Here is a 27,934-nt window from a genome sequence, read left to right as displayed (position 1 = left end):
GCATCATGCTAAGTTAAATTAATCAGATAAAGACAAATCGTATATGTTCAGATGTTAAATGTGGAATCTAAAAAACAACCCAAACTCACAGAAACAGAAATTAGACTAGTAGTTGCCAGGGACTGGAGGTGGAGGAAATGGGGAGATATTAGTCAAAGGGTACAAACTTCAAGTTGTAAGATGTATAACTTCCGGGGGTCTAATGTATAGCAAAGTAGCTATATAGTCAACCATACTGTACCGTATACTTGAAAGTTGCTGATATTAGATCTTAAACACTTTCACCACAAAAAAAAGGTAACCATGTGAGGTGATAGATATGTTAACCAAACTTAGTGTGTTAAACTATTTGCAACATATACATATATCAAATCTTCATGTTGAGCATCTTAAACTTAGACGTTATTATACGCAAATAAATATCCATAAAGCTGGCTAAAATTGTTTTTGCCGTTTAATACTGATAACATAGTAATAACTCAGAAAGTATTAATGTATGTGGTGGTTGGTACAATTTACACATTGTGAAGAAAAGGAGGCGTATATTTATGCTGTGAAAATAAGGAAATTCTCCTTAATGGAGGTTGGATGTTCACTGAATGTTGAGATAAAGGGGTAATGGAAAGAGGAGAGGAAAGAGAAGACATTCCTGGGAAAGGGATGAAGTGGGAAGGAGGTGAACAATAGCCCAAATGAGGGGGAGTTGCAAATGATAGCACATCAGTAGCCAGATCGTCTGCCCTTCTTCAGACAGGAATGAAATGGAGCTGGTAAGAAGGTGGCACAGAAGCAAACCCATTGGCAACTGGAGTGATGTCGATGTCCTTTGGATCAACCACAGATTTCAGGGTAAATTTCTGTAAAATGTTCGTCAGGAATAAAAATAGTTCCATGCGGGCAAGGCCCTCTCCCACACAAATTCGTTTTCCTGAAAATAACAAACACAGAACGTAAATACTCCTTGGACAGTATGCTTCTGATTGGCACAAAAAGAATAAAGAATACATAGTAACCATTTGAGGAATGGTTGACATGGATGGATGGATGGATGGACGGATGGATGGATGGATGGACGGATGGATGGACGGAAGGCAAGATAGCTGGAATGATGGTTAGATAGACAGATGGAAAAAAGATGGACTCACACATTATCCACCTTAATACCTTCTTTTAAAAGGCATTCTTCATGCAACAAATTTTTACTGAGTGTCAGCTCTATGCCAAGCATTTCATTAAGTATTCCTACTTTATAACTGCTATTTTGACATTTTGGGTTTCCATCAATCTCTTTCTAGAAACACACCCATGTTTGCTTGTGTTACCTGTTCCCAGTCTGATGTTCCATGATCTTCCTTGCATTCTTCACATTTTTTACTCTCAGTTCTAGCTACATCTACACTTCATTAATCTTCAGCATAACGTGCAGTTTCAAGATTTATTTGATATTGTTGATTTTGGCTAAGATGCACTTTACTTATACTTCTCTTAGAATCTAGGTCAAATTTCATTTCTTCCTTACAATCTTTGTGATCCCTTCAGGCAGTAGATTCTCACTCTCTAGGTTTCCTCAGTATCATATTCATGCTTCCAATGAAGCACAGACCACCTTGAATCATAATTCTCCATTTTTCTAGCCTGCTAAAATGTGAGTTCTCAAAAGGAGGCCTTAGTCCTTGTCATCATAATATGTACAATGTCAGATCCAAAAAGCAGGCATCAAAAGCCAAAGAATGAATCTGGCTTGTGGCAATACTTTGACCAGAAACTCAGCACACAGTTCAGGTACAGAGACCCCAATAACCAAAAGGGGAGACCTTAATTATAAGAAGATTAAGGTGTCTTGGAATCATTAAAGGGTAGTCTGTCACATTCCCAAGGTTTCCCTGACCCACAGTTACTAGGAGGACACTCTGAAATCCTTGAACTAGAGCAAATGTCTTGCTTCTATGGTCCATTACCTCTGTTAAAATGTCCTGCCTTTCTTCTTATCTTTTTCTGCGCCTTTTATGAGGCAGCTCAAATTTCCTTTCTTCTATTAGAAGAAAGGAATCACATAGTCCATTTTATGTCTCACTTTGTGTGTGCTATGAGAGAGCAGGAAGGAGGCAACTTCTTCCTCTCCTCGCCCCTCCAACAGCCTGTCCTTCCCTCTCTCACAGCACTAGTCCTACTGGATTATAATTATCTGTTTATTCATCTGCTTCACTTACTGGGGTGTGAGCCCTCTGGGTGACCATTCTGTGTTTGTGGATACTTGTATCCCCAGAGCTCAACCTAGGGGTGAGAGGCGCCACATAGAACATACTCAAAGTTGTGGAGTTAGATACCTTCCTTAGGGCAGATAAGGACAGTCTAGATGAGGTTAACCTGCTAGAAAAAGTTCTGTGTGGTAAAGTGATGTGCCTTGAGGTAGAACTCAATCAAACCATTCTCTAGCTTTCTTACTTTGGAAGAAGTAGTTCAGCTCTTTAAATCCCACTAATCTGGGCCAATAATGAGAAGTATCATGAGGTGTGAAGTGTATGGGCATTGGGAACTGGTGTTCTTGATCATGTACAAAAAGAAATTCTATGAACCCATCTATGAGAGTAGACACTGCAAGTTTAACAGATCCTGTGAAGGTGACCTGTCCCCTGAAGTACCAAAGGACACATTACCTGCTGAGAAAGCCATGAAGTAGTCACTCTTCTTAAAGTTGCCACTCTCATCTAGAAAGTGGCCAGGGTCAAACACCCTTGGGTTGGGGAATTCTTTATCATCATGCAGCACAGAAGTCAGAGATGTTAATATAGTTGTGCCCTGGAATGAACAGATGAGGATAAACTGAGTTATAAAGAAGTTATGGAGCTGGAAGAAATGCTAGAAAATACTTAGTCCAATCTTATGATATATAGATGAGGAGATTCAGGTGCAAAAAAGAGGAATGACATTTCCAGGCAGACATACCAAGCAATAAATAGTCCCGATTTTAAGGCCCATGGCAGTGATCTTACAAAAGTAGCCTCCTATTACATTTCAAGTACTGAGTGCTTGGGTACTTGAATGCCCTGCTTTCTGAACCCCACTTCTCTTCCTTATCATCACATTTAGACACTGGCATATGTACCCCTCTGCTGCTATGTCATCATTTCAGTTTTCACACATCTTATATGTGAGTTATGGTCTAAGGTGGCTGTCTATTTAGGCTCTTGAAATGTCCAGAGTTTCTATTCACAGGGAGTTTTAAAATAGAGGTCTGATCTAATTAGAAATTCTCTTCTGGAATAATGACAACAAGCACAGAAAGAATTTTGACTGTTTATCACTGACATGAAATTTATTTCTCTTCATTTAAAAATGTGGAGGAGCTCTTCTTTAAAGGTGAATCCCAGGGAAAAAAGGAAAAAGAAAAGGTAGAAGGAGTGATAAATTAGAAAAATTGTCACATTGCAACAGTAAAGGTCTTCAATTAATGCTGAAACTGTTGAGTGAATCATTTGGGAAGCTGGATATTCACAAGGTCTTAAAATACCGCGGTGCAGATTTTTATTAATTACATATGAAAAACAGAACCTCTGCAATGGAGAGATCTGGCAGACACCATTCTATTAAGTGGGGAACATGGCATCAACAATAATGAGATAAGTGATATTATTGGTTGGCCCCTGCCTCCTCAGTGTAATTCAATGGGACACACACGCTAACACTGTAGTTTTCCTGACAAAATAGTAACTACAATATAATCTGTAGAAGACAATCACACAGAACTAGACTGATGAACATTATATATGACAACTGGCCCGGACTCTTCAAAAAATGTCATTGTATTGAAAGGACAGTAACAAACAAAGGAAAGAGAACCATTCTTGATTACAGGAAACTAAAAGGATAAGAAAATTAAATTTTATGCTTCTTTCTTGATTGAAAACTAGATTTCAAAAGAAAAAACTATAAAGGATACTTTTTAAAATACTAGGAAATTTTAAATATAGGCTGTATATTAGATAATATTATTATACCAATGATAATTCCTTGAATGTGAATCGTTTTATTGTTATGTAGAAGAAAGTCCTTGTTTTTAGAAGATACATACTGAAGTATTGAGGTGTGAAATGTGATACATAGATATTTAGACATAAAAGTAGATATGTATATATTTCCATATATATAACACATATATGTATACATATGTTTTGAAATGTTATTGAGATTTTTTAAAAATTTAAATATAAAGTTGAGGGAAATTTCTTCCTCTTAATTTTATCATATATAAAGTCTATAATTTTGATTTTAAAAGTTTCCCCTTGTATGTTTTTACACAATTCATATGTAAAAATGTTTCTTTAAGATACAAAACTAGATATACTTTGAATAAATAGTGCTGGAATAATTGGGCATTCATTATAAAAAAGAAATGATGCATGATCATTACCTCACACTGTAGTTAAATTTAACTTGAAATGGATCACTGATCTAAATGTATGAGCTAAAAGTATAAAACTTTTAGAAAATGATATGAATAAATGTTTGGGAACTTGCGCTAGCAAATATTTTTTAGATAGGACAGAAAAACACAAATAATAAAAGAAATAAGTGATAAATTGGACTCCATTAAAATTAAAAACTACTGTTCTTTGAAAGATGATCGTAAGAAACTATCAGAAGGAGAAGCCGCAGACTGGGAGTAAACATTGTGAAGCATATATCTGATAAAGGACTCATATTCAGAATATATAAAGGGATACAACAATTTAATAATAAAAAAAGGTCACAGAAAGTAGGCATACAATTTGAGCAGACACTTTAACAAAGAAGATACATGATGGCCAATAAGGACAAGAAAAGAAGCCATATATTTTTACTCATCAAGGAAACAGATGTTGAAACAAATGTGATATCACTACACAACCACTATAGGAGCCAAAATTTAAAAAGACTAACCATGGCAAGTGATGGAGAGTACGCTGAGCAAATGGAACTCTGATGCATTGCTGGTGGGAATGCAAAATGCCACAACCACATTAGAAAACAGTTTGTAAGTTTTGTATCAAGTTAAACACATGTGACAATCCCAATATTTAGGAATTTATTGAATAGAAATGAAAATATATGTCCATACAAATATCTGTATGCAAATGTTCATAGCGCTTTTATTCAAATAGCCAAAAACTGGAAACAACTAAAATATCCACCACTGGTGAATGGATCATCAATTTGTGGTATTCCACATAATAGAACACTACCCAGCAATAAAAGAGAATGAACTACATTTACATGCAAAAATAACAATGATTCTGATCACGATTTTCCTGGCTGGGAAATAAGAACTTCAAAACATGAAGGGGACATAATCTGGGCGCATGAAATACAAATAGCCTTTCTACAACTCAGAGGAAGTCATCCTCTCCCAAAAGGATGTTTTATCAGCTAACACAAAATTCTCTATAGGCAGACAATTTTACCTTCTGCTTCAGTCCATTAAATTTGAACATTTGTCTTCCCTTGAGGTATAAATAGACAATCGTATAAATGAAATCATTGGATCCTAATGTATTTCCATTTTTGGGATTGTTTGACATTTTAGAAAGGATCATGATGTATACTCTGTAGAATTTATGAAACTCCCAAAAGATTGTAGAGGAATCCCATATAATCAAACACATTAATATACTTTTTAGCAAAACATAAATATGCACACAAAGTAGGATAAGTAAGAATATATATGGTTCACTTCAGGCCAAGTGAGGTTTTGACCACCCAGTGAAACTGCACCAAACTTACAGTTTATTTATATTTTCCAGACTTTCAGTATTGCAAAGTTAAGAATGAGGGATTTCTAACTCTCTATTAGGAAAAGAATTTTAGATTCACGCTATACAACACGGTAGCCACATGCCACACATGGTTCTTTATATTTAAATTGAATTAATTATTAAAAGCAAATGTAATTTAAAAATGTATCTCCTTAGTTGTGTTAATCACATTACAGGCACTCAGTAGGCATATGTGGCTAGTGGCTACTGTATTGGACAGCACACATATAGAACATTTCCATCACTGTAGAAAGTTCTTTTGGACAAGACTGTCTTAGATTAGTTGTCAGCAAACCATAGCCCAGGCAAACTCAGCCTGCCACTTGTTTTTATACAGCCCATTAACTAAGAATTTTAAAATTGAAAAAAAATCAAAAGAGGAATAATACTTGTGACAGGTAAAAATTACAAGAAATTTAAATATCACTGTCCATAAATATTGGAACACACAATCTTATTTCATTTATGCACGATCTATGACTGCTTTTGTATTACAATGGCAGAGTTAAGTAGTGGCGACAGAGACCCGTTGCCCCAATATTTACTATCGAGCTCACTACAGAACATGTTTGCCAACTCCTATCTTAGACCACTATTTCCACCTAGCTCAATGGCTCTATTCCATGGTAGAAGAAATCATTTATCTGATTAGTAAGAGGATAGATGGAACCAGCCACTCAGTGCTGCATATTTCTATACTAGGCTGTTCCATGAAGAAGTGAAAAGGCCATTCCCTTGGGCTCTGGGCTGTCTAGACTCAAATGCCACTGGCACAATGTGATCTGCCACGCAGAAAAATTGATGGGTGTGCTCAGCAGATGCAATGCTCCCCTCAATCAGGTCCCCAAATCTGATGTAGTAGACTGGCAATCCCCATCTGATTCTTTAGCCTATTTCCAATTTAATTAGTAATAGGAGGAGAAACAACTTTTATTAATATTACCTTCGTGCCTCAAAATTAAAAAAGAAAAACCTTTGACTGGTAGCGTGTTTTTGTTGAAAAAACAATGGACTTGAAGTCCTAACCTTTGCATCAGATCTGTGACCCTCAGGGCAAGCCCCATTACTTCTTGGTAAAGTCCTCAATTCCCTCTTCCCCAGAAGATGGCGATATTGATTGCAACCTTACCAAGTTTACGGTTCTTTTTCCCTCATGGAAATAGAATTTTTGGTTATATTATTTCTTATTTAATTAGTCATATGTGTTGGCTTCAAGTGGAATGAAGTAGCTTGCAGCATAGCAACTATAAAATCTGGATAAATATAAAAACCATATGTTAGAAAGCGTTGGAAATCTCTTAAAACAAAAACTTTTCTCAAGATTCCAGAGATGAGAGAATCTCAGAGAGGTCAGCTGACACTTACAGTCAATTTTAGACTGTCTTCATTTCCAACTCTGAATGAGAGCAGGAAGCATTACATTATTCTGACTGCCTAGTCGAGGACAGAAGAACTCTTTCTAGTGGAAGATAAACATCTCTGAAATGCTCCATTTTTTCATATATAATATCTTTTATTTAACTAAAATTTATTTGGAATTCCAAAGAAACTACTGAGTGGACTGAGCAAGAAGAGTGGGAGGAGAAGGCAATAGAATAGACTCAAACTAGGGAACATTTCCCACCTCATTTTGTGAGGCCAGCATTACCTTGATATCAGAAATATGACAAGAAAATTTTGAAAAAGAAAAATTGCAGACCAATCTATCTTACGAATATAAGAATAGAAGCCCAGAACAAAATATAGCAAAACCAATTCAGCTGTGTGCTTATACTTACAGTATGTATATCGAGTGGAGAAAGAGAGGCCAAAATATATGACTACCAATAGATCCAGGGAATCCACCTGATAGAATTGTATACACATTCATGATGAAATATGACATACAAAAATAAGAGAAAGTGAACTCCTCTAATCTATAAAGACTATCTACCAAAATGTATATAATACCTCATTATCAATAGTGCAATGTTAAACTTTTATCACCTCCTGGAGATCAAAAATGAAACAAGGAGGTCCACTAAAATCACTCTCCCTCTCTCTCTCTCTCTCTTTTTTTTTTGGCTGAGGAAGATTTTCCCTGAGCTAACATCTGTTACCAATTTTCCTCTACTTTTTTGTAAGTGGGTCATCACCACAGCATGGCCACTGAAGAGTTGTGGAGGTCCATGCCTGGGATCCAAACTTGGGCCACTGAGGTGAAGCACACCAAACTTAACCACTAGGCCAAGGGGTCAGCCCTGCACCACTCTTTTGAACACTATTCTGGAAATTCTAGCCAATGCAATAATGCAATAAAGAAAAATTAAAATAATCAGTACTGGAAAATAAGAAATCAAACAAATGAACAAATAAAACTCATAGATACAGAGCACAGGTTGATGATTGTCAGAGGGGAGGGGCATTGGCAGGTGGGTGAATAAATAAGCCATGAGGATATAATGTACAGTGTGGTGACTATAGTCAATAATATTGTATTGCATATTTGAAAGTTGCTAAGAGAGTAAATCTTAAAATTTCTCATCACAAGAAAAATAAATTTTTGTTAACTTTGTATGGTGACAGATGGTAACTAGACTTATCTTGGTGATGATTTTACAGTGTAACAAATGTTGAATCATCATGTCGTACACTTGAAACTAATATAATGTTGCATATCAATTACACTTCAATAAAAAAGAAACAAAATAAACATTAACCCACACAACAGAATTGTGTACATTGTAACTGCAAATGAATCTACACACAAATTATTAGCAATTATTAGTAATTTAGCAAAGTTCCTACTTAAAAGGTCATCAAAATAATGAAATTAATTATATTTCCGTATACCAGATGGAAAGAAATGGAGAGGCATTTTTTAAATTATACAATTGATAATTGCATCAAAAATATTAATTCCTAGGAAAAAACTAACAAAAGATGTGCAAGCCATTGAACTGAAAGAAAACATTATTGAAAAAATAAAGCTCAAATAATTTGGAAATAATGCCATATTAATGAATTCAAAGATTCAACACATGAATTCTTTTCAAGATGCCAATTCTTTTCAAAATGATCTGTAGATTTAATGTCACCCTGATAAGAGCCCAGAAGAATGTTTTGGGAAACTAACAAACTGATACTAAAATTTATTTGGAAATGTGGACAGCTATGAGTAGTCAATAAATCTCGAAGAAGCAGAAGAAATGGGGAAGGCTTACCCTGTCAGCTATCAAGACCTCTTATAAAGCTTTATAGCCCAAATTGGATACAAACCAAAGTACTTCAAGCTGCCAAATGTATGATTTTTGCATTTCTCCCATGTTGTATTGGTAGAAGACTGGAACCATATTGCGAATATGGGAACTTCAAGAGTGTTGAGGTCAATATAAACAAGAAACAAATCTTACCTTAGGGATGAGGTAATTTCTGAACTTAATATCTTGTGTCACTGCATGAGGCACGTTGGTGGGGATGATGTCAATGTATCTCTGGATCTCGTGCACCACAGCATCCGTGTAGGGCATGTGGCTCCTGTCCTGCATGCAGGGGCTTCGGTGTCTGCCAATCACACGGTCAATCTCTTCCTGGACTTTCACTGATAAGACACAAGTAAGACAGATGGAAAAGAAGTAAAACAGCACATTTGCCACAGCAATTTGGGGTTATATTAAGAATTATGAAGATGTCCCAACATCATTATAAATGTAAGTTATATACCGAGAAGTACACCAAGACTTAGAGAATTATTCTATTGTAGATACATATAACTCTCCTACACACTAGGCATTAGATATATCTATACATACCTATACAGCATCATTAAGGATAATTAATACAAATAGAAATGATGAAATTTTTCAAAATATGAGGTTATCACATTGTTAACTCAAGAAATTATTGTCTCTGCAGAAAGAAAAACAGGAATAAATATTAATTTATTTCAAAGTAATACACGATGTTTAAAAATTAAATTCTAGTAATGGATCTATATGGATGTAAGTCTTTGTGTGTGTGTTTGCATGTGTATGTATGCACCTTGCAATGGTATCCGTTTCAACTTCACAGTCCCTAGATGCAGCCTCTGAATCATTCTTACAGTTTCTTCTGAAATTAAATATATATATTTCTAAATAATGACTATTTCTGTTTCTATTTATTCATTTACCCAATTTTAGGCAATATTTAATGAAGTCCTGGTAGGAGAGATGGGGATTTACATCTCTATCTCCACTCCATACAAAATACTCATGAAGAGATACACACACACACACACACACACACACACTTCCCTTAACTCCACTTTCACCTGTATATTTTGATTATATCAATACACATTATTTACATCATTACAATCACATAAGTAGTGTTCACTGGTAAGATAACCATGATTATTTTTCTTTTTGCATATTTTAAACTTATTTTTGAACAATTTATACAATTCTTAAATTTCTAGTTGCCTATTTAGAACTATTTTCAAATGTTCAGGCAGATGTTTCAAACTCCTAGTAATAATTTTCCAAATGCTCAAACCTCAGACGATCAATCACTTCTCATTTTTTCTAACTTCCCTCATATCTGCCTCATCTACTTATCACAATCTAAGCTGGTTGTTTTGAAGACCTGGGCCCAAGTACCCTCCCTGAAATTTCATTCTCCTACAGGAGGTCTTCTGATTTCTGTAGCCCATGACCATGTCTGACTTGGTTTCAAATATTTGGATGGAGTATATCCTCCAGGATCTTTCTGAGAAAGTGGAGAGAGGAAGAAAAGACTTTTGGTAAATATGAACATCTGAAAATATCATTTTTCTATTAATACACAAGATGATAGTTGATCTTGAGAATTCTGATACCATTCCGATTCCTAATCTTTTATACATATGACTTGATTTATCTCTGAAAGGTTTATGATTTTGACTTTACCCTGGTGTTCTGAAATTTCATGACCCTGTATCTTGGGTTGTGTGCTTGTATTTCATTTACTCTGCTGGACACTTGGAGAGAATATTCTGTCTCGATAGTGGAATATGTAGGTCTTTCCTTTGGAAAACCTCTCTTTCCTGTGAGAGGAAAACAGTTACCTTCTCGAAAAATCTGTAGAGAGAAACTGGACAATTGTACAAACCTGTAGATGTTGCAGAGGGGGCCTCCTGCCTTCTGCCTCATTCTCCCCTAACTTATTAGACACTTGGTACTTCCAAATAGTGACAATTGTGGGGATTTGGGGGACACAAATTAGCCTTTCCACGTTGATAAATCTTCTTCTGACATTTAAGTTACAACTTCATTCTCTCTGCTGAGGCAATTATCACCCTCCTTTCTGCTTTCTGTGTTTCATAAATTTGTTGACCGCTTCTTGGCTGCTTCCTGTACTCTTCTTCTCCAACGTCAAAGGACTAATTAATTCTCATTTGTAATTACTTAATAATCATTTTAATGAGATCCTGACACAAGAAAAGGTAGTGTATACTTCTAATCTGCTATGCACAACTGGAACTTCTTTGAGATAAATTTGTAAAATAAAATGTTCGTAAAAGATAAAATTATTTACTCCCCCAAAGTCTTATTTTTGTGAATCCAGTTTCCTGGAAACAGACTTCTGGAATAATAAAATTGCCTTAGGCATGTCTTCTGCCTAAATAACAACATCTTTCTTATGATTTAACCTTTAGAATACTTCTCAGGCTGTAGAAATTTTCCTAGGCTACCTCACTAAATTTCTAGAATTTCCACTTATGCTTCTATAAAAAGAGTTTCCATCTTCCCTACCCCAGCATTAGAACACTGTATTTTCAGAATGAGGAAAGATTTCTGCACAAACATACCTACCATTCAAAGTGGCCTCTTCTAAAGAAAACCAGTATGCAATGTTAGGCCAATTCATGATAGCTGTTGCCCGATACAAATCACCTCCCAATGGAATCCAGACACTGAACCAAATATTTTTTGCTTTTCTACTACCCACACCGTCCTTCACTTCTCTCAGTCATCAACCCCTGTTTTGCAAAGTTGTCTCATTTTTATCCCCTCATTAAGTTTGGACAAATTACAACTAGTGGCACAGAAATTTCAATAATGTAGCTTCTCTAAAAGAAATAAGATGCAGTACACTACAGTGTCTTGCCAGATTTCTATTCTTGCTGTTCATCATGTGTAGTCATACCTGTGACCTCTGGGTACTTTATCAGAAGCAGGATTGCATATCTCAAGGTGGTGCTCGTTGTCTCTGATCCAGCAGAAAATAAATCAAATGCAGAAATTATCAAATTTTCAATAGTAAATTCAGACTGTTGATTGTCCTTTTCCTAGGAATGATTTAGTGCAATTATTTGACAAATTAGTTTGCCACATATTTAATTACAACGGATACAAAATAACTTAGATTGCTATAAAGTAAAGCCATCATCGAAACTGAACATTGCAGTATTAGAAAAAGTACTGTATGGTATGGTAGATTGCAGAATAGTGGACCCAATCTTCATTTCCTACTCCTTTACTCCTTGCTTGCCTAAAAATTCCATTATTTTTGCAGTTAGGTGGGCCGTGCAATATATTTTTTGCAAATGGGATTAAACAAAAGCTTTTTGATGCCACTTTTCTTTCCTTCTTCTTACTCAAAATGCCGATGTGAAAGTTGAGAGGAGGCAGACAGCAGTATTTAAGCATGCAGATGTAGGCCTATGTACTAAGTATGATGAAGGAAAATGAAAGGTGGCTGAGTCTGTGATGTTTCAGAGCTACTGTACTAACCCTAGACTGGCCCATCATAAGACTCATTGTATGTAAGATAAATCAATGAACTATTTGCTTAAGACATTGTTAATTGGGTTTTCTCTTATTTGTAGGCAAACATGATTTTAATTGAGAGAAATGGGTAAATTAGGGCCATATCATAGAAGATACAATAAACCTAAACCAAGAGTCTTCAATTCTCTTTCTTTAACAGGAACAAGTGACCTGTGGCATGTCTAATATTACGAAGGCAACAAAATTAAGACAGACTTAACCCTCTCAACAGGTGTACTTCCTAGACATGGACAGTCATCTCCCACTTTAGCATTGGTTTTTCACAGGTTTCTAAGCTTGTCAAATTAAAATTACTTTAAACTCAGTAAGAAGAGCAGGGTACTCATAAACCAATATTAATATTTTATCTGTTGATGTGAATTTGAATATTTAGTGGCTACATGCACATAGCCAATCAATGTTAAGCTACACTATATAAAGTAATGCTGAAAGAAATCAAAGAAGACCTGAATGAAAAGAAACAAATTCCATGTCATGAATCAAAACACTCAATATTATTAAGGTGACAGTACTAGAGTAATGCCACAAAGATGGCAGATTAGGAAGTTCCAGGAATGACTACCTCCACAGAAACAACAATTGACCTGGTATGAACTCTCCGAAGCAACTATTTTGGGACTCTGCAGTCTAGCTGAACACTTACAGCATCCAGGGGAGTGCTTGATGAGAAAGAAGTTGATAAATTTTCATTTCAGTTCTTATATTTTTCAGTTCTGAACGATTCTTTATTAAATTTTCTGTCTTTTTGTTGAAGCTCTCACTGTGTTCAACCATTCTTCTCCTGAGTTCAGTGATCATTCTTATGACCATTACTTTGAACTCTATGTTAGGTAGATTGCTTATCTCCATTGTATTTAGTTCTTTTTCTGATATTTTATCTTGTTCTTTCATTTTGCTCATATTTTTCTGTCTCCTCATTTTACCTAAATCTCTGTTTGTTTCTATGTATCACCTACATCAGCTACCTCTCCCAGTCTCGAAGGACTGACATTATGGAGTAGATTTCCTGTGGGACCCAGAAGAGCAGTCTTCCCTGGCTACCTGAGCCAGGCACTCAAGAAGCATCCCTACTGTGCGTGAGCCCTCCTGTTGCAACCAGGCCATAACTGTGGAATGTTGGTGGTCAGGGCTGGCTTTCAGCCTGCTGTAGGTTGCAGTCACAATCACTCTGGTGCATTTGTAGGTGAGGCAGGACCCTGGTCCAACTTCCAATTGCATCCACACCTGCTGCAGCACATTGTTGGGTGGGGCTGGCCCAAGGTCTGCTACTAGGTGCATCTGTGACTGCTTTGGCACATTGGTTGATGGGGCTAGTCCATGGCTGTCTGCTCAGTGTGTCTGTGAGTGCTGTGACACACTGGCAGGCATGAGTGGCTCCTTGTCTGTCTGGGACACAGGCCCATGACTGCTGAAGTAATTTGGCTGGTGGGTTTTCAGTGGGGTGCACCCACAGGCACTAGCAGTTTAGTGGGAGAATTCAAAAATGGCACCTACCAACGCTGGTATTAGCAAGGTAGACTGAGATCACAAAAATGGCTCCTGTTAGTGTATCAGTCCCCGGAGGGAGTCTTGACTCATTTGTGACTCTCTGGCTAATGCTTTAAAGTCAATAAATGAGTCTCCTTTACCCATGTTCTATGCATTTTTCAAACTAGTGTTTTTGTGCTGGTTTCTGGGTTGAGTGAATCTGTGACCAGAAACCAGGCAAGGAAAGGGTTACTGAAAATCTGATCCATAACTAAACATAATCTGTCAAATATTTTCCAGACAAGGAGGAAACAAAATGTGCTATTTCAGAAGATGGTGTCCTCATTTTTGCAGATTTTGCCATCTTACAGCAAAACTGACATGGTTGCAGCAGGACCCCTGCAAATTTCTCCAGCTCTAAAAAGCATGTTGCATTGAACTTGTTGTGTAATGGCCTGCACACACAGCCTGATTTGGCTCAGATGTTACACACTTATAACATATCCTCTGCACTCTGGTGTATAAAATTTCCAACTGCACTAAACTCAGTGGTGGTCGGGGGGTGGGGGGGGGAGTTGCATGGGGCCCTGCTTTGGCAGCTATCCCCAGTGTTCTCCATTGCTTCTGCAAGCAATAAACCTGTTTTTTCTTCACCCACTTCAGCCTTGGTTCTGCTTTTTGGCTCCACAGTCACCGAGAGACGAGCCAATTGAGTTCAGTTACAAATCTGCACACAATCACTTTAAGAGCACGTTTTCCATTTCCTATAGTATAATACTCTTCCTAGGCATAATCCCCACTGATTTTCAAAGCCCATGTTTGGGGGGCTTGTCTCTCTTGCGCAGGATCTAAAGGTTGTGGTGACTGATGTGGAGCTCAAATCCCTTGCTCCTTGGGGAAACATTTCATACCTTTGAGATCTCTCCCCAGTGTGGATTGCTGTGGCTGTGGTGTGGTTCTTCTTCGGTGAGCCCATGACTCTGTCTCTTTTACTTGTCTTGATGCTGCCCTTTTATCATTTTTTGTGGAGGCTCTGTTCATCCAATCTTCAGGTCCCTTTCAGAGGGAGTTATTCCAAACGGAGTTGTAGATTTGCTGTCTGTGGGAAGAGGCGAGCTCAAGATCTTCCTATGCTGCCATCTTGAACCACCTCCCATATACATAATCAATTTAAAGTAGATTGTAGACCTACATGACACAGCTAAAACTATAATACTGTTAGAAGGAAACATAGGCATAAATCTTTGTGACCTTGTATTAGGTAATTTTTCTTCATATGACACCAAAAGCACAAGCAACAAAAGAAAAAAACAGATAAAGTGCACTTCATCAAAATTACAAAATTCTTCTTCAAATGACAAAATCGAGAAATAAAAAGATAATCCACAGAATGGATAAAATATTGGTAAAATATCGGATAAGGGATTTCTATCTAGAATACATAAGAAACCTTACAACTCAATAATAAATAAAAACAAATAACCTGAGAACAAATGGGCAAATAATCTGAAGAGACATGACTCTAAAGGATACATGTGAATGGCTAATAAAACCATGAAAAGATGCTCAACAGAATCAACCATCAGGAAAATGCAAATCAAAATTACAATGAAAGACAATTTCACACCCATTAGGATTGCTATAATAAAAACTATAGATATTAACAAGTCTTGATGTGGATATGGAGAAATTGGAACTCATACACTGCTAATTTGAATGTTAAATGGTACAGCTGCATTTTGTCTGTGTTTTCTTCTCGGAGTTTTACAGTTTTGCCTTTTCCATTTAGATTTTTGATACAGCCACAGTTCCTCAAAAGGTTAAAATAGAGTTACAATATGACCCAGCATTTCCACTCCTAGATAGATATCCAAGAGAAATAAAAACAGACATCCATACAAAAACTTGGACACAAATGCTTATAGAAGCATTATTCATAATAGCCAAAAAATGGAAAAATTGAAATGTCATCAATTCATGAATGAAGAAATAAAATGTCATATACACATACAATGGAATATTATTCATCCAAAAAAGGAATGAAGTTCTGATACAAGCTACAATGATAATAAACCTTGGAAACATGCTAAGTGAAAGTGATGCTTTCAGTTACGCTTTGTGAAAAAAGCCAGTCACAAAAGTCCACAGATTGTAAATTCAACTTACATAAAATATACAGAATAGGTAGATATACAGAGACAGAAGGTAGATTAGTGGTTGCACAGGGCTGGTATGTGTGGGAAAAAAATGGGGAATGACTGCTAAAGAGTATGGAGTTTCTTTTGAGAGTGATGAAAACGTGATGAAATTGATTGTGATGATGGTTTCAGAACTCTGTGAAAATACTAAAAAACATTAAATTGTGCACTTCAAGTTGGCAAGTGCAATGACATGTGAATGATAACTTAATATAGCTGTTACCAAAATAAATTAATCAGGACCTTAATTACATTGTGAGGCCAGAGAAACAATATTGTTTAAAAAATAGTATTCAGGAAATAACCACTTGAAATAGAGAGATCAGAGGTCTTGGAGCTCTCCCTGACCTGAGATTAATGAAGAGGCTTCACAGCATCAAGGAAACCTCAATAATTGTGTATAAAATATGGTGAACTCATGTAGGTGCATTATTCTCGAAAAGTGTCCAAACATTTAATCAGATTCTCAAATTGACAGGACTCCAAAAAGAATAAGAATCATTGCTCTAACAGAAGAGAAGGCACAGGAAAAGTAGTTTGCTTTTTCCTTCTTTCAGTTTCTTCAAATCGTTTCATCTTCCCACTTTCTTACATCTAGAACATATGATTTGCACGTCTAGCTCAAATTCTAGAAGTAATTCTTTGAATATCACCCCCTTCAGCATCTTTGACTTGCTTCACATCTTGCGCTAATAATTGATTTTTCATATCTTCCCAGTGCTACAAAGTGGTTGAATAAAATAATAGTGGCCTCAGGGGAAAGAGTTTTCTTCTCTAAAGTTAGCTTTTTTCAGATTATTCTGGAGTCTACTTCACCAGACATAAACGAGACCTTGTGCCAACACAAGGGTCTTCATGGTATCTATATCACCTTTTTTACTCAGTTTTTCAACTTGATCCTATCACTATTTAAATTCACCATTCAAATACTCCCTTTTTTGTCTGAACTTCCCATATGGGACATTTGGTCTCATCCCTGAAATTTCCTACACAAGCCCCTGTAATTTGGCTCCAATCCTTCCCTCTCTACTGAAACTACTCTCTATAGAACTCCTCTGACATAAAGTCTAATCAAATCCAAGCACTTCCCAGGAGTAGCATTCTTTATTTCCTAATATTATCTGTTCCATATTTTTTCTAAAATGTTGCTTCTGCTTTGACTTCTGTGGCACAGCCTAGTTGATTCTCTTCTTAGATCTCTGAGAATATAAGATGGACAAACTTGATTTTATTTCAGATTCCTCTGCACTTCTACGGCCTAGACTGCCAACAAGTCTAAGTTTAAAGAGATGAAAAATCTCCTTGAGACAGTCCTTGAGCTCCATTCTCATCATACAGATCTCTCTACAGGATAATTTTTCCTAATAATTGTCTGAATTCCATTCTTGTTTTGACTCATACTTCTTCCTGAAAAAATCAAAATTATCCATGCCAGAATTCATGTTTACACATTACTTGACAACATCAACTTTGAACTCTTTATCTATCCAAATTCATTTCCGATTACACTCAGTTAGGCTTCCCTTTTTCATCTACCTAATCTTTTTGCTAACACACACATCTGAACTTCTGCATACACCATTCAACCCACCTGCAATTCCCTACTTTGTCCCTCATTGAACACATTTCAAGATCTACTCAAACCTCAGAATATTCAGGAAGCCCACCCTGGTCAAATCTTTCCTTCTCCCTCTTCCATATACTGAGTGCAAATGATCATTTCCATCTTCATTTTACGGCTCAACATTTTGTATTTTGTAACTTTTTGTAATCGTATCCGTTTCACCTGAGTGTGCATCCTGTCCTTCCTCAAGTATATTATTAGCACCTAAGAACAGGGTCAATGTATTCTAGTCATTTAACAATTCAATTTTAAATTTTCTCTGATGCTTAGTGCAGTGCTTCTGAAGCATTTCTTGCCTGACCATGTAAACATCCCTCGTAACTACAGCATTAATTAATGAACCACAAAATGTACAAGGAATAAAATAATTGAGCTGTGTTAACATTTTACCTGTTCCATTTTGATCAGGAAATGATCAATGAAGTCCCGAGGATTGTTAATGTCTAGAGATTCTTGGTGTTCTTTTACTTTCTCCAAAAGATAATTTTTTATATAAGCAAAATTTTTAAGTAAATCATTATGACTTCCTGGGAAATAATCCATAAAAATAGGGAAAGTATTGCAGACCTGAAAGAGAAAAAAAATACTTTTTAAATAAAAAACACTTAATGATGACATGTATGTCATATGCAAATACAAGTTAGAAATTGTTATTACAAAAATGAAAAAATATGGTGTGTACCTTTCACTGTACATATAAAGTAATTCTCTATACTTACAAAGATTTCAGGGAGAGAACCATGTCCAGAGCATACAGATGATAATCATTTCCTACATTCATACATCATTTTAAAAAATAAAAAACATATTTATATCAAATTTCTCATCTTTTACATCAATTCTTTCCTCCAGCCTGGAAATATAAAGTGGCATGAATTGCTATGATTCACATTTTGTAGATGGGAACAGAGGTTGAGGGAGTTTGAGTAACCTGATAGAGAACATAGGCTACTGTCTGCTGTTTCTCATTTGCCTCAAGCAGTCTCACAAACAGAATCAATACTTTAGAATGGAGAAGGTCTTGAAAATACCATGATATCTGAGTGAGCATTTTATGGAGAAAATAACTGTGCACAAGAGCAGTTAAGTAACTTCTCTAAGATCACACAATTATCTTTCAGGCATAATACAGACATGCCAGGCCAGCATAAGGTGAAATTGTGTTTATTTAGGGTTCATACACAATAAAACCCAATCATGTTTTCATTTCTAATGCAGTTATCTTGTCAGCTAGGATCCGAACTGAGGCATCTGACATTCCCTCTCTGTTCAAAGTTTCTTGGCAGCATCTGTGCTCCCAAACATTCCGCCTCCTTGATATCCTAAATGAGCATATTTCTGCCAAGCAATGTGATGAGGATGTCTCTAAGTGTTGATTGGAGGGCAATCCTAGTGGGTAATGGAAGCTTTTCAGCAAGGGTTTGGATGTCCGTTGAATGCTAATGCTATACTTTTTGGACACCTACATCATTTATGGAAAATGGGCTTTGAAATTTAGTGGAAAAACCACTGGACAGGGAGCAAATGGACCTGAATTCAAGATCGGTATTTGGGCACTCATTTTCTTGTGTAAAAAATAAAGGTCTTGGGCATCTTTTCCAGAATTTTACTCCATGCCACTAAGCAATGAGCAGGACTGTGGTATTCAAACATTATCTTCACAGTTTGGTCCATATAGAATTTTGGACTTGTCAGAGAAAAGAGTATCAATGGTTTCTCAGAAAGAAAGAATCTTGGTCTTACCTGCACCCATGGAGAGCTCAGAATCTTGACATTTTCATTCAATAGTTCCAACAAGTTAAGGAAATTCTGATCTGTATAATCAAAACGATTCTGGAAAATAATGGAGCAGATCACATTGCAGGGAGCGCAGCCCAAGATAAAAGTGGGATTGCAAGGTGAGGCTGAAGAATTGGAAACATTTAAAAAATAACATTAAAATATACATATAAAAGTATTTGTTTTTGAGATAACAGAGAAAAGTAATTTTAGGAACTTTAAAGCAATATCTACCTAGATATTACCTCAATAGTAAAAATTCACCACACATAAAATTAAGATATCACTTTTACAATAAACTAGAGTTGACCATTATATCCTGGCTAGTTTAACAATAGTTTTTCCCATACTTTATTCACATCCATCATCTTGTTTTTATACCATTCTAACCCAAGATACCTCCTATTTTGGAGGGATATATATAGACCACATTTAAAGAGGCCACTTTTTAAAACACTGAACAATTTATCAGTGCAGAATCACTTCTATCTTCAAAGTCTGTAAACAATTAAGGACTGATATAGGGAAAAATCATTAGAGATTTCTAACTTTTTATATTCAATGAATAATTGAAAGAACTATTTGTAAAATAGTATAAGGGAAAATTAAAGAGATAGAGATTATGGGTGAATTCGTGTATTTGAAGGAACAAGTGTGAAAAAGGAGAGTGTATAAATGCTTTCTAGGAAAAAAACCTAACATATATAAACAATAATAGTCTCAAGAAACAAGAAAAATCACAAATAAACAATCTTACACTATACCTAAAAAACCTAGAAAAAGAACAAACAAAGCCCAAAGTCAGAAGAAGGAGGGGAAGATTAAAAATCAGAGCTGAAATAAATGAAATAGAGATAAAAAAAAAACAACAAAAAGGCTCAAGGAAACTAAAAGAGGTAGTGATATCTTCTTGAGAAGATAAAAAAAACCCTGACAAACCCTTAGTCAGACTCACTAAGAAAAAAAGAAAGAAGAATGAAATAAAGAAAATCAGAAATGAGAGAGGAGAAATTACAATGGACACCCAAGAAATACTAAGGATTATAAGAAAATACTATGAAAAGCTATACACCAACAAAGTGGATAATCTAGATGAAATGGATAAATTCCTAAAGTCACACAACCTCCCAAAACTGAATCAAGAAGAAATAGAGAATCTGAATAGACCAATCACAAGCAAAGAGATCGAAACAGTAAGCAAAAACTTCCCAGAGAACAAAATCCCTGGGCCAGACATCTTTGCAGGTGAAATCTACCAAACGTTCAAAGAAGACTTAATACCTGTACCTCTCAAACTCTTCCAAAAGACTGAAGAGGAGGAGAAGCTTCCTAACTCATTCTAAGAGGCCCACATTACCCTGATACCAAAACCTGACAAGGACAATACACTCAAACAAAATTACAGGCAAAAATCACTGATGAACATAGATATAAAAATCCTCAACAAAATATTAGCAAATCAAAAACAACAATACATTAAAAGGATCATACAGCATGATCACGTGGGATTTATTCCAGATGTTGAACCAGCTGGGATGGTTCAACATCTGCACATTAATCAATGTGATAAGCCACATTAACCAAATGAAGAGTTAAAATCACATCATCGTCTCGACAGATGCAGAGAAAGCATTTCACAAGATCCAACATCCATTTATGATAAAAACTCTTAATAAAATGGGTATAGAAGGAAGGAATCTCAACACAATAATGGCTATAGATGTCAAACCCACAGCCAACATCATGCTCAATGATGAAAAACTGAAAGCTAGTTCCCTGAGAACAGGAACAAGATAAGGATACCCACTCTATCCACTCTCATTCAACATAGTACTGGAAGTTGTAACCAGAGAGATTAGGCAAGAAAAAAAAAAGGATCCAGGTGGGAAAGGAAGAAGTAAAACTGTCACAATTTGCGGATGACATGATTTTATATATAGAAAATCCTGAAGAATCCACCAAAAAAGTATTAGAAATAATGAACAAATAGAGTAAAATTTCAGGGTACAAAATCAACATACATATCAGCTGCATTTCTATACACTAATAACAAACTAATAGAAAGAGAAATCAAGAATACAATCCCATTTATAATTGCAACAAAAAGAATAAAATACCTAGGAATAAATTTAACCAAGGAGGTGAAAGTCCTATACACTGAAGACTATAAGACATTATTAAATGAAATCCAAGAAGACATAAAGAAATGGAAAGATATTCCATGCTCATGGATTGGAAGAATAAACATAATTAAAATATCCATATTACGTAAAGCAATCTACAGATTCATTGCAATCCCAATCAGAATCCCAATGACATTCTTCACGGAAATAAAACAAAGAATCTTAAAATTTATATGGAACAAAAAAGACCCTGAATATCCAAAGCAATCCTGAGAATAAAGAACAAAGTTGGAGGTATCACACTCCCTAAATTCAAATTATACTACAGCTATAGGGATCAAAACAATATGGTACTGGTACAAAAACAGACAGAGAGATCAGTGGAACAGAACTGAAAGTCCAGAAATAAAACCACACATCTATGGACAGCTAATCTTCAACATAAGGGCCATGAACATCCAATGGAGAAAGGCAATGGTGTTGGGAAAACTGGATGGGCATGTGCAAAAGAATGAAAGTAGACCATTATCTTACACCATATACAAAAATTAACTCAAAATGAATTAAAGACTTGAATGTCAGACGTGAAACCATAAAACTCCTAGAAGAAAATATAGACAGTACACTCTTTGACATCAGGCTTAGGATATCTGTTTGAATGCCACATCTACTCAGTCAAGGGAAACAAAAGAAAAAATAAACAGATGGGACAACATCAGATTAAAAATCTCCTGCACAGCAAAGGAAACCATCAACAAAATTAAAAAGACACCACAGTAACTGGGAGAAAATATGTGCAAATCATATATGCGACAAGGGCTTAATTTCCAAAACCTATAAAGAACTCATACAACCCAACAACAACAAAAATGAACAACCCGATCAAAAAATGGCAAAGGATATGAACAGACATTTTTCCAAAGAAGATATACAAAACATGAATGTGTAAACGTATATGCATCCCTATGTCCATTGCCTCATTTTTCACAACAGCCAAGAACTAGAAACAACCCTAGTGCCCATCAAAGGATGAATGGAGGATAAGCAGATGTAGGGTACATATATATACATATATATATATATATATGTATATGTATATATATACACACAAACAATGATATATTACTGAGCTATAAAAAAAGAAGCCATTTGCAACAATATGAATGGACCCTGAGGGTATTAGGTGAAGTGAAATAAATCAGATGGAGAAAATCAAATACTGTATGATCTCGATCATAAGTAGAATATAACAACAACAACAAACAAACACATAGATACAGAAATTAGATTGGTTGTTACCAGAGAGAAAGGGGGGAGGGCAGAGGGCAAAATGGCTGACAAGGCACATGTGTATAGTCATGGATGATAATTAGTTTTGGGTGTCGAAGATGATGTAGTCTACACAGAAATTGAAATATAATCATGCACACTAGAAATTTATATAATGTTATAAACCAATGTTACCTCAATAAAAAAAAGTCAGCCAAATTAAAAATAAAATAAAATTCCTTAATCAAAAAAAAAAGAATGGTCATGGAAAACAACACAATTTCACTATTAAGGAATAATTTGAGTAAACATTTTACATCATAGCATTATTTGATCATTAGTAATTACTAGAATGGATATGATGTGAAACAAATGGGAAATTTTCAATACTTTTATTGAGTATATTAAAAACATATAGTTTCTTGCATCATTATATTTGCTTTCCTTAAAAGAACTTTATAAAATGCAGATATGTTTTGTATGGTCAAAGCACGCTGAATAAAGTACATAAAATTCTTAAAAAAATATGTATCTATATATATATACAGATGGCCAACAGGCACATGAAAAGGTGTTCAACATCACTAATTATTAGGGAAAAGCAAATCAAAACCACAATAAGCTATCACATCACACCTGTCAGAATAGCTATTATTAAAAAGACAAGAAATAACAAGTGGTGGAGAGGATGTGGAGAAAAGGGAAGCCTCATACTGCTCATGGGAATGCAAACTTGTGCAGCCACTATGGAAAACAGTATGGAGATTTCTCAAAAAATTAAAAATAGAAATGCCATATGATCCAGCTATCACACTACTGGGTATTTATCCAAAGAATATGAAATCGACAACTCAAAGAGATTTATGCATCCCTCTGTTCATTGTAGCATCATGCACAATAGCCAAGGTGTGGAAGCAACTCAAGTGACCATCGATGGATGAATGGATAAAGAAGATGTGGTGTATATAAACAATGGAATACTACTCAGGAATGAAAAAAGACCAAATTGTGCCATTTACGACAACATGGATGGACCTGGAGGACATTATGCTAAGCAGAATAAATCAGACAGAGAAAGACAAACACCATATGATTTCACTCGTATGTGAAAGATAAACAAGCAAACACATAGATAAGGAGGACAGATTAGTGGTTAACAGAGGGAAAAGGGGTGAAGGGAGGGTGAAAGGGGTAAAGGGGCAGGTATATGTGGTGATAGATAACAGCTAGACTATTGGTGGTGAACACTTTGCAGCCTACACAGAAATTGAAATATAATAACATATACCTGAAATTTATACAATGTTATAAACCAATAAGGCCAAATAAAATAGTTAAAAAATAATAACAAAGTAGATCTATTTGTCTAAAATAAAAGCAATATGAGATATTTTTATTTCAAACTGAATCTCAGGTAAGGCAAACAAAAGAGCTTGAATCGATAAATGGAGCCCTTTTATTTCTTTAATTCATGTGCAGAACACAAAAATAATTTCTATATTAGGAAGTAGAGTCCACCATCTCCAATCAGTCCCCAAATTTAATTTATTTCGGCAAAACTGCCCTGTTGGACCTCTTGGATATTATTCTGCATATTCATCAACAGAATAGTATATTTTAATACATTTTAAAATTTGACCATCATTTCGTCAATTCTATCATTTTATAGGTAAAGAAATTAAAGTAGAGGAAAGGTCTTCTTTTTGGTGGAGATTAATAAAGTGAAGTTGTAATCATATGGTCAAAAAACTTCATGTGTAAAAAGCTCCTGAATTCACTTCTACAGATTGAATTAAAGAGGACTTGAATCACAAATGATGTGAAGAAACAATAGGGCATTGAATAACAGGAAACCTACTGAGTTTTCTGTTTCTATGACAGGCTCCTTCAAACATTCCAGGGTTCTGAACTTTCAAAAAAGGTTTTATTTTAGCTAAGGAGGTGGAGGGTTATTTAAAACACCTAGAAGATGTGTGTGTGAGGGAGAGAGATTCACAGGTAAAATCTGATTTGCAGCCTTTCCTTTCACTTCATTTCACAGATAAATTTTAAAACAGGGAAATTTGGAATCCAAGCAGAAAATCAGAGTCAATTGTGAAAAGCACTTCATAGGTTAGTAGAGGTGGCACTGAAAGGTAAATAATTACCAATTAATTTTAATCCAAAACCCAATAAGATGGGGAAAAATAAGCAAAACTGGGAACAGAGCCAATTATAGTTAGAGAGAGGGATTAATAATAGTTGAAGTCTAGTTAAATAAATCCTTATGCTTGTTGGTATTCTTGCATTTTGCAGAATTTTGCTGTAGCATACATATTCATAAAATATGTAACTCAATATAGTAAGTATTGGGTAATACAAAATAATTCAAGTTGATAGTTTTTAAATCATGCTTTGTTTACAGGAAAATTATAATTGATGAGAATTGCATAAAGATATGCCAAAACAATTAAAACTATATATTAAATTATAGACCATATATAGCATAATTACTGGTGGAAACTGTAGGCAGGGACATTGGAAAACCCTCAGACTTGACAGGGAGGATGACCCTGCAAATACAATCCAATTAAATGAGAACATGTGTCAGTTGGTTCAGCAACATAAGGGTGTGAATGGTTATTCACTTTTCACAAGTGTTCTCTGGTGAGATGTTCTGGAATAGGTAACCCACAATTATGCTACGGGAAAGAAAATGCTCTTTAACTTTTAAACGATGAGACTCAAAACCTTCTACTTTTATGATATAATGCTTTGGAAATAAAAGAACAAATTGGGACAGAAGAGGATTAAATGACCTTTTATACCCACACTGTATGCACAATCATTGGTGTACGCACTCAACAAGCAGACATACACAAAAGGTCCCTCTTCCGCCTGAGGGCTGGTAGCCACAACCCATAATGAACTATTTTGCCGCCCCTGAAATACTTTCAAAGACATGATTAAAGAGAGTAGTTTATGGTCAGAGTCACAGAGTATAGAATCACTCACCATTGGTTTTTCTCAATTCCTCCACAAGGCAGCGGGCTTCCTTTTGAACACAGTCTTCAATGCTCCTCTTTCCCAACCCAAAATTCCTCAGGGTCATGAGGGAAAAGCGCCGCATCTCCTTCCATCTCTTCCCGTTGCTGAGTACTATTCCTATCAGAGGAGAAACAGAAATGGGAAGGCAGGTTCTTGCCAAGGAAGAGGATGCTGACACTTGGCAGCCTCCTGGATGGGACAAGCTCAGATGAGGAGATGTTTAAGTCTGTAAAGTCTTTTCTATCTTCTCATCCCTTTTACCAGTGCTGAACTTGCACACAACCATACACACACCTACCATATTTTCTATTAGCTCTTTCAGCCACTGGGAAAGTGCCTCTTCCAGAAAACTCCTCTCCCAGATCAATCAGGGCTTCCTTCACTGCTTCATATCCATGCAGCACCACAGTGGGCTTCATGCCAAAATATAGGGTGAACACAGGGCCATAAACTTTTGAGAGCTGGGAAATGGAAAGATAATGTAAATATTAGGAAAAGATGTCACAAATTGGTCTACATTTTATACATGATATTATCATCATATATTCTATATGTTTATTCTATCATCACAGCTTTAAATATTTCTGAATTTTATTCCTAAGCATGTTGATTATTACAGCTGCCACATATGGAAGACCTATGCTGTGCCATGATCTGGGCAATTGGTATACAGATTACATAATCCTCACATCAACACATTCGGCAAGTTTATTTGCCCTGTTTCACAAAGAAAGAAACTGAAGTAAGAGAAATACAAATTCTTTTGCAGTGTACATTGCTAATAAATAGAAGAACCAAATTTGAACTTATGTTTTGTCAACATCTGATGCTCGAGCAATTTATCAGTCCCCAATGCCTCCCACCTTTGGAACAACATGCAGTTGATTACTTCAGGATCACCTGTGGAACTCTTCCCATGGGAAGAATTCTGATTTAGTAGCCCTGTAATGAATATTACAAATCTATATTTTAAAAAATGAGCCCAGATGATTCTAACACCTAATTCAGTTTGAAACAAGTGGGATTACTAACACAGAAGGAGAGCAAGCCATCACAGAGGCAGTGCCAGAACATACATCATCTCATGGAAGAACAATTTCTTTTCTCCTGAAGCATTCATAGGGTATAGACAGCAGCTGTGTGCAGAATCCAAAACGATTCTATTACTACCCAATGGATTCTGAATGATTATTTCTTTCACTCAATTTTGCTGGTTCTGAGCCCTTAGCTATTTCTTGAAATTAGACATAATTTCCTTCTTTAGAGAAGTTTAATTTTCACAACTAATCTGAACAAAATTCATAGCTCATAAAGAAGATAACTTCATGAATAAAATCTCTAATCTTTTTTGCCTTCAGGCAGAAAATCACAGCAAATGATTATGAAACAAATAAAAGCAGCAGCACTCCAGACTTTTGCCACTTTATTATTTTGTTCCTATCTTATATGACTTAAATGTGTCTCTTCTTCCAAAATGCATTACTTCATACAACTATGTGACATTGACAAACTAAAAAAAGCAAGGAAAACATTGAAATGCACAGTGAGTATTTTCTGTATAATGATCTATTTTAATCATTTGCCATCAGGAATATATTTTATTGAAAAGTAAAGATTAATTTACTTACCTTTGCAAGACACAAAAGATACTTACATTGATTAAGGTTTTGCTGATGTCCTTAACGTCTATCTGCAGGATATTTCCAATAACAGGGAGAGGAGTGGGACCAGGCGGGAGCTTCCCTTTCCTGGAGCTCTGTTTCCAGAGTGAAAGGAGGAGCAAACAGGAGAGAGAGAGCACCAGCACCACAATCAGATCCATTGTCTCTTCTTGCTCAGAAAACTGTGTGAAATCGAAAGCTTT

At 35.8% G+C, this 27,934-nt stretch overlaps 1 protein-coding gene across 7 annotated transcripts; it reads right to left on the bottom strand.

Annotated features, from left to right (window-relative positions):
- Positions 1–436: 436 nt before the first annotated feature.
- Positions 437–27,934, bottom strand: LOC106846095 (cytochrome P450 2C19-like). Of its 7 annotated transcripts, XR_011494847.1 has the most exons (12): positions 27,725–27,934; positions 26,369–26,531; positions 26,038–26,187; positions 19,616–19,776; positions 18,263–18,439; positions 11,940–12,081; positions 9,185–9,372; positions 7,571–7,637; positions 6,922–7,045; positions 4,921–4,970; positions 2,658–2,799; positions 437–928 (listed from the first exon to the last, which is right to left on the bottom strand). XR_011494847.1 is itself a non-coding variant. In XM_070486806.1 (11 exons), exons 1-11 carry the CDS (start codon positions 27,890–27,892, stop codon positions 747–749), a joined length of 1,590 nt encoding a protein of 529 aa, XP_070342907.1. In that variant the 5' UTR covers positions 27,893–27,934; the 3' UTR covers positions 437–746. The 7 variants fall into 7 exon arrangements, 4 of the variants coding, with proteins under 4 accessions (XP_070342907.1, XP_070342915.1, XP_014720158.3 ...); XR_011494848.1 differs by lacking the exon at positions 4,921–4,970; XM_070486806.1 differs by lacking the exon at positions 6,922–7,045.

Source organism: Equus asinus, chromosome 2 (assembly GCF_041296235.1).
Source record: "Equus asinus isolate D_3611 breed Donkey chromosome 2, EquAss-T2T_v2, whole genome shotgun sequence".
Classification (NCBI taxonomy): domain Eukaryota; kingdom Metazoa; phylum Chordata; class Mammalia; order Perissodactyla; family Equidae; genus Equus; species Equus asinus.
Note: the sequence above shows the minus strand (reverse complement) of the source record. Positions and strands in the feature narration are given on the sequence as shown.

Excerpts from the sequence above, each read along its gene's own strand:
- LOC106846095 (XM_070486806.1), bottom strand. The coding sequence starts at position 27,892 with ATGGATCTGATTGTGGTGCTGGTGCTCTCTCTCTCCTGTTTGCTCCTC. Across the intron at positions 26,532-27,724 it reads TCAGCAAAACCTTAATCAAT|CTCTCAAAAGTTTATGGCCC; the intron begins GTAAGTATCTTT and ends TCCATTTCCCAG. Across the intron at positions 4,971-7,570 it reads CTCCACTCGATATACATACT|CAATGCATCAGAGTTCCATT; the intron begins GTAAGTATAAGC and ends CATTCCCACCAG.